Source organism: Mytilus californianus, unplaced genomic scaffold (assembly GCF_021869535.1).
Source record: "Mytilus californianus isolate M0D057914Y unplaced genomic scaffold, xbMytCali1.0.p SCAF_8, whole genome shotgun sequence".
NCBI classification, from domain to species: domain Eukaryota; kingdom Metazoa; phylum Mollusca; class Bivalvia; order Mytilida; family Mytilidae; genus Mytilus; species Mytilus californianus.
This window is the reverse complement of record NW_026262734.1, coordinates 84,702,334-84,715,733: the sequence shown is the minus strand read 5'-3', so window position 1 is coordinate 84,715,733 and position 13,400 is coordinate 84,702,334. Positions and strand designations below refer to the sequence as shown.

Sequence of the window (13,400 nt, the reverse complement as noted above, 5' to 3'; positions counted from 1 at the left end):
AACGGACAGACAGACGAATGGACGTACAGACCAGAAAACATAATGCCCCTACTACTATCGTATGTGGGGCATAAAAAACAATATCCACAAACTGCTATTTCTGACATTAGACATTTTCAAATGAAATCTCTACAGATCCTTTTATACTTTTCCAATTTCACACTATTTTTTACCTTTTACACGAACTTATCTCAAAGGAGCGGCAATACAATAAGTGCTGTTCTTATAAAATTTCAGGAAAATGAGACCACCAATATTTCGTTAATTTGAGTGCCTCCCATCCCCCCACCTGATAAATTAGGGAAAAGCCCTTAGTAAAGCCTATACCTCAAACTTTCCTGAACTTAAAACCTTGTGCACAGGTAAATAAGCAAAATATGTAAAACCATATTTCTATGCTATAAAATACAAAGAAAAAAAAAAACAATGCCTTAATTCTAATATCACTAACTTTAAGCTTTGACAAGTCCATTAATATAAAATACACTGAGGGGGAGACACAGGGGTGCTCATTTCCCAAATCCCTTTTTTTTTTTGTTATTAATCCCACTTCCCACTTTTTTTTTCAGATTCCACTTTTTTTTACCCCTTATATATCTGACATTCCCACTTTTTTACCCCTATATCATATATCCTCTCTTTTTCTACCCCTCTATCCCGCACCCAAAAAATATGTCACCCCCCCTCTTTAGTTGTGGACTTTTTTGAAAAATTCATAAAGCAATTTTCAAATTAATTAAAATATTCCTTCAATGACTGAATACAGTCAAATCTACATTTTAATGCAATGCCTTTTTTATTGCCCATTTTACATTGACAAAACTTTTACAATTTTGATTGGGTAATTCTGCTTTTATTTTAAGGAAAGAAATGAATCTGCATATGATTCTTAACACTCGTATCACATATAAAAAATGAAATTTTGCACTAATATATCTCACTCTTTATAAATAAGGGTCTGGATGGGGGTGGGGTGGGGGTCCTTCATTTCTTTTATCTAAATTTTTAGACCATTGTTCTCTATTTGTTATTTATTTTGACCCTTATTCTTTATTCTTTATATTTCTACAGCCCATCTCTATTTCTTATGCCTATTTTTCTCTATTCTGTGTATTTTTTGTCCTATATTCTGCAATTTTTGCCCATTATTCTGTAAAGCCCATCCAGACCCTCATAAATTATGTATCTGCAAACTAGCTAAATTTTATCTAAGACTTATTTTCACCCTGGTGTGTAAATTTTCTACCAAAATAAGAAATTCAGACCTATTAAGAAATTTGATTTAAATATATACATGATATTTGTCATGTAAATAAAAACTCAGGCATATAATCTTATCATGGAAACTTAAAAGATTACTAAAAATTTCAATAAGAACTTGAACACGTAGATTAAAATATAATTATGCAGAAAAAAATAATGACAAATTACAGCAGAATGCATTGAGTGTGTAGGTAAAGGTAGAATCTTTGGTTAGCTTGCTTGTTAGCTGAACCATGAAGCCATTATTAAGTTAGGTACACTACCCTCCTTTCGGAGTAGTCAAGTCCTACAGACAGATAGATTGGTTATCTGTCGGACTAGTCTATTCTTAAAGGAGGGTAGTTTACCTAACCTAATAATGACTTCACGGTTCAGCTAACAAGCTTGCAAGCTAACCAAAGATATTACCTTTACCTACACACTCGATGCATTCTGCTGTAAATTCAATTTGAGTTGCATCGGATAGAAATCAACTTTATGCAAATGAATATCAATACATCTATTAACCTACTTGGGTTTGAAAAATCTCTAAGTCTGTAACTGTTTGAACATTGAGTTGATATAAGAATGCTACAAAACAGACAAAATTCATCTTTTATTTCATATTTGAATGTTTCAAAATCAATCAAAGTCTTGTACTGTGTTCAGAAATTATTGCATGCATTTATTATTGCAATTTTTGAAGAAAGGACAAAAATGTGAGATTAATTATTGCGATTTCAGGAAAATCTCCATTCTAATATGTGTCAGGTATCAGAAAGCGACTTTTTGTTATTGCCATACTCACAAAGTCCCATTATTTGCAATAATTTCTGAATTGACAGTACATGTTAAATTGAGAATGGAAATGGGGAATATGTCAAAGAGACAACAACCTGACCAAAGAGCAGAAAACATGTACATGTATATGTGCTTTTGCATAAGGTCGATTTCTATCCTACACAGCTCTTTTTAAATCCCTACAGTATTGCAATATAATAAATAATTCAATCATAATTACAGGTGATTACCTAATGATAAATAACAATTGGAATGCTCTGCAAATCAATCACATGAAATGTCGAAATCTGAACACAATCATTGAATTAAGAATATTTCCTCTTCTACCAATGTTTTTTGATTTTCTGCTTGATTAAAGACTTTTTCTTTTCTTCATGTTGTGTGCTGGAATAATAAAATGCTCTGTATTAAACTTTTGGCATCTTCTCACAAATATAATTTTTTTTCATTTCTTGTTTCATGATTAGAAATTGTAAATATTATGAAAACTTTTCTTATTAACATATCATTTAAGATAAATGAAGAATATGTCCATGGGACACAGATGATGCCCCTGCTTGCCTTTAACATTATAAAGGGACATAACTAGAGAACTGTGAAAGTGATGCCACCCAGATTTGAACTTGATCTGTGTTTTATTGTAATAATTAAGTTAAACATTGTGTATAAGTTTCATAGCATTTGGTTAAGGCAAACTAAAGTTAGAGAACGGAAATGAAAAATTCAGTAATTTTTCCATTTATAAAGGGGCATAGCTGTAGAATGCGATATGGTAAAGGTGAAGCCACCCAAATTTGAACTTGATCTGTGTTTTGGGGTAATAAGCATTGTGTATAAGTTCCATAACATTTGGTTGAGGCTAACTAAAGTAAGGGAAAGGAAACTAGTTTTGGGACATAAGTAGGTACGTATGGACAAGGGTAACACTTAATACTCCCTCAACCGTGGCGGGGCATAAAACTATTGGCCAATGGTATGCACAGTTAATAACATCAAAAGCCTTTTTGTCAAATTATAAACTGATGGCCTGAATACAATGCCATTGTCTAGCGTTTTATATACTGTTAATTCAGAAATATCTTCATGTATTTATAAAATTGTGGTTGTTGAACAGTGGACAAAAATGCAAGATCAGTTAAAACTATTCCAGGAAATTCCCAAAAAAAATAATGCAAGCTTAAGTTTAAAATGCGTAATATTTTTTTTGCTAAAGCTTTGCTGTCCTAAATTTTGCAATAATTGAAAACACATCCCATTTTTCAAACATTTGTGGACTGGATAGGACAAAGAATATGTCTCCCTTTCCTTGAAGACCCTCATTATCTTAAACTTACTGGTAATGCTCTTCCCATGGTTTCTATTGGCAAACATATGGCACAAATAGCAGCAACAGAACATACACTACTATACACCCACACAGCAGCTGTTAACGACTGATCTAACAATACCTGTAAAGAAAACAATAAAGTGTGGAGACACAGAAATGTCTTGACTACAAGAGTTTAACAAACCATTCACCCACACAGCAGCTGTTAACGACTGATCTAACAATACCTGTAAAGAAAACAATAAAGTGTGGAGACACAGAAATGTCTTGACTACAAGAGTTTAACAAATATCACAACTACCAAGTCAGCAATATGACAGTTTTTTTCCATTCATTGATGTGTTTATGCTTTTGATTTTGCCATTTGATAAGGAACTTTCCGTTTAGAATTTTCCTTGGAGTTCACATAAAACAATTGTTACTGACTTTTTTACAAGAGTCAATATATTAAAACTTGAAATGGATTGGAGCAATGGCATTGGCTGAACAATTCTCAAGTTTTTTGATGGATACTGCTTGAGTCGCCTGCCAGGCTGTCTTTCTTACTACCCAAAATTAATAAACACATTTTAATTGTCTGAAAACCCAGTTAAAATGATAAACAAAAGAGACCTAACATTATTTACTACCTGTGAGTGCTTTAGTACTGACATGATTTGTAACACAATTTTGTTGAAATTCTCAGTTGATAAATTTTAAACTTATTTGAAATTAAGGTTCCAATTCCCTGAGGCAAAGTTGACCTTAGGTTAATTTGGCTATTCCTTTTACCTCCCTTTTGGTCATATAGCTCCTCACCCATCTAAGTAGTTATACATCTTGGACTCCTTTTTTTTTTTTTGCTGTGAGCATTCCTGATGAAAGCAAATTCAGAAAATCCTTCCTAATACACAATTTACAAAGAATTGTTTCATTTTCTTATACCAATGCTTTAACCTTCTAAAACCAAAACTTTAATATGATATGAGATGGAAGGACATATGCACAAATGAATTTTTAAGAAAACATAATGCCCCATGACTGGTATATCAGTACCAATTCATTGAAAATTCTGAAAGTTTTTTTTTCTCCACCATCATTATTATGTGTCTTGCTTCATTTTATAATAAAGTAATAAAACATAGAAATAACACCAAAAATATGCTCAAAATATGGCCTCAATAGATATAGGAAGATGTGGTATGAGTGCCAATGAGACAACTCTCCATCCAAGTTACAATTTATAAAAGTAAACCATTATAGGTCAAGGTACGGCCTTCAACACGGAGCATTGGCTCACACTGAACAGCAAGCTATAAAAGGCCCCAAAAAATTACTAGTGTAAAACCATTCAAACGGAAAAACCAACTGTCTAATCTATATAAAAACGAGAAACGAGAAACACGTATGAACTACATAAACAGACGACAACTACTGTAATCAGATTCCTGACTTAGGACAGGTGCAAACATTTGCAGCGGGATTAAACGTTTTGATGGTACCAAACCTTCTCCCTTTTCTGAAACAATAGTATAACATCACAACATAGAAAAACACACTATAAAATATCAATTGGAAGGCTTAACTCAATCAAAAAACGTAAATTAACACACAATGAACGAATAAATTTGACCTGTGACACCTGAATGCAAGTACACAGTTAATAAAAAATTACAAGGGATAAATAATTAAAGTCAAACGTAAATAAACAGGTTTAACCAAAGTTAAAGTATGATATCACTGTGAAATATCAAACAATTTTTAGAAAATCATCACTTTTGAAGAAACCTGCGTCATATTATACACAGGTAAATGAAAATAATTTTAGTTTATCTTAGAAATATTGAGATTTGTTTTCAGTGGATTTGCTACAGCCCACTAATGTGTAATTTGTTGAAATGCTTTATATTGCCTAATTTTATAGGTACATTTCTATAGGAAGGGATTTATCAGAATTGGTATTTTTGGCTTTCATTTTACTTTGCACAAGTGCCCTTAAATCTGAATAATTACCCTAAAGTGCCCTTCAGTCAACTAGCACCCTTCTGACCTGGGATTCAAGCTGGAACACTGATAAAAATATAAAATGTTTGAGCTGAACTCAGATGCTTCTGAAGAATAAGCAGTCCCTACTCCAACAGTGGCATCCTTCATGTTGCTTATTACAATACAGAAAAAATCAATGATTGTTCATGTAAATGCAATTTTTCCATTTATAAAGGGACATAACTCAAGAACAGTGAAAGTGATGCCACCCAAATTCCAATTTGATCTGAGTTTGGTGTTAATAAGCAATATTTGAATTCTTTGATAAGATATTCTATAAATAACAGCTCCATTTTTCTAGGTAACAGTAATACACAGAGCAAAAAAAACTGCTTTAATTCCAACTTAAATGAAAGATGTAAATGTACTATTTTGGAATCTGTTTGTTTCAGCTCCAAATGCAGTAGAACAATAGAAAAGCACAGGCAAGGAATTTTTGTAAGAATTAAAAAGAAATTCTTAATCAAACTTAATATCAAATTTCTGAAATTTTAGTTCTGCCCTTTTTGAGCACCTTAATATAAATAAGAAGATGTGGTATGAGTGCCAATGAGACAACTCTCCATCCAAGTCACAACGTATAAAAAGTTGACAATTATAGGTCAAAGTACGGCCTTCAAGACGGAGCCTTGGTTTACACCAAACAGCAAACTATAAAGGGCCCCAAAATGACTAGTGTAAAACAATTCAAACAGGAAAACCAACAGTCTAATCTATATAAAAAAATTTGTAAGGGTTCCACGGAACCCAGTGTCTCGCCTACTTTTTCTGTTAATCGCAGGCTCAACAAAAATGAGGAAGTAAATCAATAAAAATATTCATCTTGATACTATCTTTTGATTGTAAGAAGCTTCTGTCCAAGTTTGGTCAAATTCCAGGATAGTTTATGAATCTAATAAATGTTTAAAAACTTTAACTGCAGACTGAATGTAATGTTAACTGGAAGAAAACAAAATGTCCTTCTAGATACTAGCATTTGATCATAAACAAGCTTCTGTCCAAGTTTGGTACAAATCCAAAATAGTATAAGAAAGTTATTAAAATTTTAAAAACTTTAACCACAGAGTGAATATGTTGTTTCCTGGCAGAAAATCTAAGTCCATTTAAAAGTAAAATACGGAAAAAATGGATTTATTTTTTTACAAAATTTCCTTCTAGATACTAGCTTTTGATCATAAACAAGCTTCTGTCCAAGTTTGGTACAAATCCAAAATAGTATAAGAAAGTTATTAAAATTTTAAAAACTTTAACCACAAAGTGAATGTGTTGTTTCCTGGCAGAAAATCTAAGTCCATTTAAAAGAAAAATAAGGAAAAAATGGATTTATTTTTTTACAAAATTTACTTCTAGATACTATCTTATGATCATAAACAAGCTTCTGTCCAAGTTTGGTACAAACCCAGGATATTTTAAGAAAGTTATTAAAATTTTTAAAACTTTAACCACAGAGTGAATGTAATATTTACCGGCAGAAAAACTAAGTCCATTTATAAGTAAAATACGGAAAAAATGGAATTTTATTTTTACAAAATTTACTTCTGGATACTATCTTATGATCATAAACAAGCTTCTGTCCAAGTTTGGTAGAAATCCAGGATAGTTTAAGAAAGTTATTAAAATTTCAAAAACTTTAACCACAGAGTGAATATTTGTGGACGCCACGGACGACAACGACGACGACGACGACGAGGCCTACGCCGACGGAATGTAGGATCGCTATGTCTCGCTTTTTCGACTAAAGTCGAAGGCTCGACAAAAACGTGAAACGAGAAACACATATGGACCACACAAACAAACAACAACCACTGAACAACAGGCTCCTGACTTAGGACAGGTGCATAAAAATGCAGCAGGTTTAAACGTTTTAACAGGGGCCAACATATCATAGACATGGTATAAACAAGATAAACTGCAGGGAACCAGTAACCAAATAAAGGCATTAATTCAATGAAAAACTTCATAAAGACCTATAGTTTTATTTAACTAATTCATATAAGATTGTATTTTCATGCACTATACTTGAATTGAGGGGCCTCGGTGGCCGAGTGGTCTAAGTAGTTACTACTGTAATCACTAGCCAGTCAACACTGAGGTTGTGAGTTCGAACCCCGCTCGTGCGGGTGCACTCGAATCCAATCTTAATTGACTAGGATTGTCAGTTTTCCTATCGAAGGTCGGTGGTTTTCTCTGGGCACTCCGGCTGCCTCCATCAATAAAAACTGGCCGCCACGAAATAGCCCAAAAGCGGTGCTTAAAAGTGGCTTTAAAACACCAAAAATCAAATCAATCATAAAGACCTGATTATTCTTTTATTGTGTTTATCTCCCTTTGTCTTGGAAAAGCACCCATGTTGCATATCAATAATGATCTTATCCAGATTCATCCCATCATCAAAAGTTTAGACATGACAATAATATCTAGCAGTATCTAAGGCTAGGGAGGGCCCAATCTTAAGACTTACCTGAGCAACAAAAGGAGTGACCATAGCACCTACTCTAGCCCATGACGATGCAGCACCTATTCCAAGGGTTCTTATATTAGTTGGATAAACCTAAAATCATAAAAGAAAGACTGTTTTAGTATTGAGGCTTAACCTGTAAACACTACAGGAGAATGATAGACTATTTATACATTAAGAATTTGAAAGTGTTTAAACTTTGAGCAGAGCTCACTAATTTATACCCTACTTTCACCATTTGTATAGTTGTTGGCATGTGACCTTATTAAATATAAATAGATAAACATAAACAAATAAATAAAAACAGCACGTTCAATAGCTTATGAATTTTTCTGTTTGATCTCATATCAGCCTCAGGGAAGAAAAAAAACATAAAGTACATCATTATTATATCTGACGATGTAACCTGTATCAGCATGGTTTTCTTGTAGTTCAGAAAGAGTCCATGGTTAATAGTTGTCTCATTGGCAACCGTAACACATCTGCTTATTTTCATAAGAGGTTGTACACAATGGAATATGCTATCTTGAATGTGTTTTAAAGATTACTTTTTTTATTAATTAAATAATAATAAACAAATTGAACTGTGAGCTGTCAAATGATACCCTTGCTATAAGTATTCGGTAGACAGGTAGTTGATGAGTGATGACAGATAAATGGACAGACATAAAATAGAATTCCTTATTCCAAGCCAAGTATAATTAGATATTCATTTTAAAGATCTACAACAGTCAAGCGTTATAATATAAATAAGGTAAGAAGATGTGGTATGATTGCCAATGACACAACTCTCCACCAGAGACCAAATGACATGGAAGTTTACAACTACAGGTCACAGTATAGCCTTCAACAATGAGCAAAACACATACGGCATAGTCAGATAAGAATGTATTTGTGTATTTTACGCACATTGCACAATATGTATATGTACACATATGCACTCTTAGCAGAAAATGATTTGGAAAGAAAATATTGTTGTCAGTCCGTAGAAAAGAAAAAAAAGTAAATGTAATGGGACGGACAGATGGAAGGGCACATAGAGAGAGAGAGAGGGTATAAAAAGTCATTTAAAAAATGTATCTTACCTCAGCTGAGTAAATGTAAACAAAGTTAAACATCCCAGATGAAAATCCTCTTACACAAAACATTACAGCAGTTAAAGCTTTCTGTGGCATTGGTATTTGTAACAACATGAAGAAAAATGCACAACCTCCCATATTAAAAGCACCCATTTTTTTTCTTCCCACTCTGTCTATTAAAAACATATTTATAGGTAATGCTGAAATATAAAAAATACATACTTTATAATTATTTCATAAAAAACCAAAACAAATAAAAAACCCAAAACATTTTCTCATTAAATGTGTTATGTTAAAGTCTCAGGATATTAAAGATTCAAAGGGAAACAAAAGGATTTATTATATACATTCAATACATACATGACATAAACATGATAAAATCACTACCTTAACAAGAATAAACAACTGCATCAAGAGTGCATGATACGCTCTTATCATACATATTGCAGTTTTTGCAAGAATAAAATAGCATATTTCAAAGACATTTAATCTTAAGGAAATAAAACAGCCCTGTAAAAAACTATGCCTGAGGATAAAGTTTTTTTATAATTGAACAGTATGAGATGTTCACTAATTCCAACAACTATGTAAAGTTTCCACTAAATCAATCCAAGCAAACTCAAGTTATAGTACAATATGTGAAAAATTTATTAAAATCTAACAATCAAAGTCCCAGAACTCTAAAGTGTCAAATTAGAAAATTTAAAAATCAAGAGGGAGCTTCCTTTTATCAATCCAGACAATAATGTAAATATCAATCCAGGAATACTGAAGTAAGTGCACAATTTGTGAAAAATTGCCTTAATGTAAATTTTAAAAAATTGAAAGGGAGCTTTCTTCCATCAATACTAATGTTGTGTTAAGTTATATGAGAATTGGGTTCAAAAAGGACAGACGGACATTGGTATATCATAATACTCCTCTTCTTTGACGGGCGTATAAAAACAAACAGCAAAGGAACAGTGCTGTTATAGCTGTTCATCATCAGAAAGTCACAATGATACAGTAAGACCTTCAACATGAAGCAAAAACTCTCACATCACTGCAAGTTCAAGATGGTTTGAGGGGATATTGTTTGATGTTGATCATGCTACGTCTGTACATATTAGAACACAGCTACAGAGTAAAATCAACAAAATTTAATTATAAATTAAATCTATAAATTCTGGGATTTGGGGTAAAATATTCAATTTAAAAAAAAAACTTACGGATCAGTTCACCAAATGATGATAGTATCATTGTAGTATAATCATTATTGTTTAAAAGATTGCAGCTACAACTCTCTCCTGAAATAAATGAAACAAATATTTTATCCTCATATTTATGGGTGATGTCTTGAAATAAAATAATTCACAAATATTTAAAATTTAGGACTTTTCCATTTAAATGTGTTAGAGGATAGGAATGGAAGCTCAATTTTTTTACTTGGGTTAAATTGTTCAAAACTATTCTACACATTGGGTAATTTAAAACTTGCCATTTGTTTATTGTTGAAGGGTGTATAAGTGTACTAAAAGCATTTTTTTCTGGTTTAACTGTGTTGATGGGACACTGTCATATTGATGTAGATCCAACATCTCTTTAGCTCATATTTGCTGGGTTTTTAAACATATATGTACAAAAATAAATGCATGTAAAACAAGAGGCTACTGAGAGCCTGTATTGCTCATCTGTCAAAAATTCCAAATAGGCAAAAATTCTAAATATTTATTAAAACAAAAATCATCATTTAAAGAGAAACGAGTCATAAAAAGAATCATCCAAAGAATTTGGTAATATTGACATTTTGTAGATCTTGTATTGCTGATCATTTATGCTGTTTTCAAATATTGTTTTCAAGATAAACGGCAAAAACTAAATAAACTGTTATCACAGAGATATGTCTCGCCTTTTTGTTATTTTGATAGTAAAATGCAAATGTTAAATTTGAAATAGCAATACTTTAACAAGTTATGCAATATATTCAAAGTCAATGAACCATGACAGAAGGTACAATGCCAAAAAATCGCCATCGAAATGAGATGTGCCAATGCTAATACATATGCATAACAAATATCATTGACCTACCAAGAGTGGTTCCCCTAAACTGACCTAATCACAGACTAATACATGTAAACAAAGCAAAAGTTTCAAAGTCAATAGACCATGACTGAGGGGGCAGGGCCAAATAATCACCATGGAAATGAGATGTGCCAGTGCTTATACAACTGCAGACCAAGTATCATTTACCTACCACTAATGGTTCCCCACAAAACTGACCTAGGGTTGCCTATAATTACTTACATTCACTTCATTTGAACTTTGGTGGATAGTTGTCTCATTGGCAATCATACCACATCTCCTTATTTTTATACTAATAACAAACTAATACATTGTTGACGCCGCCGCCGCCACTGCCGCCGGAAACAGCATACCTCTAGATGTCTTTTTGACTCCATCAAGGCAGACAAAAATTAGTCAAAATGTTCATTAAAGGGTAATTACTAATACAACAAGTCATTCAACTGCTTCGTTATACATCATTTTGTTGATTTTGTATAGCTGATCATTTTTGCTGTTAATAGTTTCTACAAATCAAGTACAGTTTTCTTAAAGACACTAGGGAAAAAATCATTTAAAATTAGTCAAAAATCTTCATTTAAGGACAACAACTCCAATAAGGAGTCATCTGATAATTTTGGTCGGAATAAAGAGATTAGAGAGATAAGTCATGACATTTTGACATATTAACCCTGTTTTATTTTCTCCATCTATTATGGTTTTCAAGTTATTAGCCATAAAATGCATTTTACCATTATGTTTTTTTAGCAATGCTGGCCATGTTAGTTTATTAGCAGGATAAACAAACGCCAACTTTATAAAATATACCCTTGTGTTTATTCAGTTGAAATTTGCTTGAAATTGGTCAAGTGGTTTCAGCAGAGAAGATTTTTGTAAAAGTTAATTGTAATGATGAGGTCAAGGATGACTGATTGATTATTGTTTGCCTAATGTCCAGTGACAAATATTTCATGCATGTTCAAGACAATGAGGTAAAGAAGGATGGTGAAAGCTCATATGGCCCTGTGGGCCAAGTGAGTTAAAATTTACAACAAGCATTAGCAAAACAAGATTTTTACAGTGCCATGTAGTTTTTTACTTTTGGGAAAAAAATAATATCCAAAGCTAGTATTGACAGGGTTAATTAGCTGGGTCTTTTATTCAGCTAGACAGCTTTGAACATACACATTTTATCCCTTTTTTCAACTCGACCAAACAGGGCTTCCAAAAAATATTTGAGCCAGCTGGACATTTTTTTTTGTCTCATCCTGATTTTAATCCCTTAAGACTTAGTAACAAAAGGCAACCATAGTAATCAGTTGGGCATCATATAAATTATGATTGACACAAAAACGGTACTTGACTTGATTTTTTTTAATATAAATTCGATGTTCTGGTGTTAACTGTTAAATTGACAGTGCACCATTCGAAGTGTGCAACATCAGTGTTCTAATATCTGCCTAAGACTCTTTATTTGTGCAAAATTACGCTGTCAGTAACTTCACTTTCGTTTTTGAAAGTACATTTTTCTCATACCGAATGTTGACTTGACAATGGTAAAACACGGACCAAAGACGTAAAATCTGTGTACGTTTACAAAGCATGATTGAGTTAAAGTAGCTCTTTTCGCGTTATTTCTACAGAAAAATACTCGAAATGAACGTTAGATAAAGGTATCAACGATATTTTTAGCATTTTTGAAAAATCGGATGCATATCTCGCACATGTGTACTAGTTTAAACAACGTGGTTCTGACGATTTTTCACTTAAAACCTTTATTACTACCTTTTAAATTTTCATCAAATAATATTTATATACGTTTTCTGGTAATCTGAATCTTGTTGACTAAATTAATCAGATGCAAACCGCTGAAACGTAATAAAATAACTTTTAATAGACCGATCAATGTCTGGTACAAAATAGTTTACCTGTCGCCTGAACAGGTAAAATCAGCTGTCAGAGAACTAATTAACCTTGATTGTAATGAGAGGATATTAAAGTAGGGTTTGTTTTGATAGTAATTATTCATCATGTCACTTTTATGACCGGAAATGAGTGGCTGTTTAAGGCAAAAGGTCAGGTCAAATACTGAAAAGATCGCATGAACTTTAATTTTTTTCTGAACTATGTTATTAAGATGTCTGTTTTAGCCTTGACACAAGAAGTCATTTATATAACTTATCGGACTTGTCCGGAAAATACCACCGTTTTGGAAGCCCTGCGACCAAATCACTATTTTGTCATAAAATTTGTGAATCAAAACTTTTTGCTGAATGAATTAATCCCCTTTCTAGTTAATCTATGCATAAAACATGAAATTAAGTTGGAAAGGTGAATGGGAAAAAAAAATGTATGTAAAACACTATCCACACTAGGAACTATATTTTCAGACAAAGAAAATGAAAACAGAATATCCCCAAACCATATA

At 32.5% G+C, this 13,400-nt stretch overlaps 1 protein-coding gene across 3 annotated transcripts in view; it reads right to left on the bottom strand.

The window, feature by feature from the left end:
• Positions 1 to 1,532: 1,532 nt before the first annotated feature.
• The window catches only part of LOC127711987 (putative transporter SVOPL), a 79,492-nt gene continuing 67,624 nt past the window's right edge, over positions 1,533 to 13,400 (bottom strand). For 2 of the 3 annotated variants that reach the window (XM_052218144.1, XM_052218143.1), the window contains exons 11-14: positions 10,141 to 10,218; positions 8,939 to 9,132; positions 7,857 to 7,946; positions 3,363 to 3,491 (exon numbers count right to left, since the gene is read on the bottom strand). In XM_052218144.1, the coding sequence (XP_052074104.1) occupies positions 3,363 to 3,491; positions 7,857 to 7,946; positions 8,939 to 9,132; positions 10,141 to 10,218 (491 nt within the window). Of the gene's footprint in view, positions 2,428 to 3,362; positions 3,492 to 7,856; positions 7,947 to 8,938; positions 9,133 to 10,140; positions 10,219 to 13,400 lie in introns of those variants that run through there. The other variant, XM_052218145.1, reaches the window with a different exon arrangement.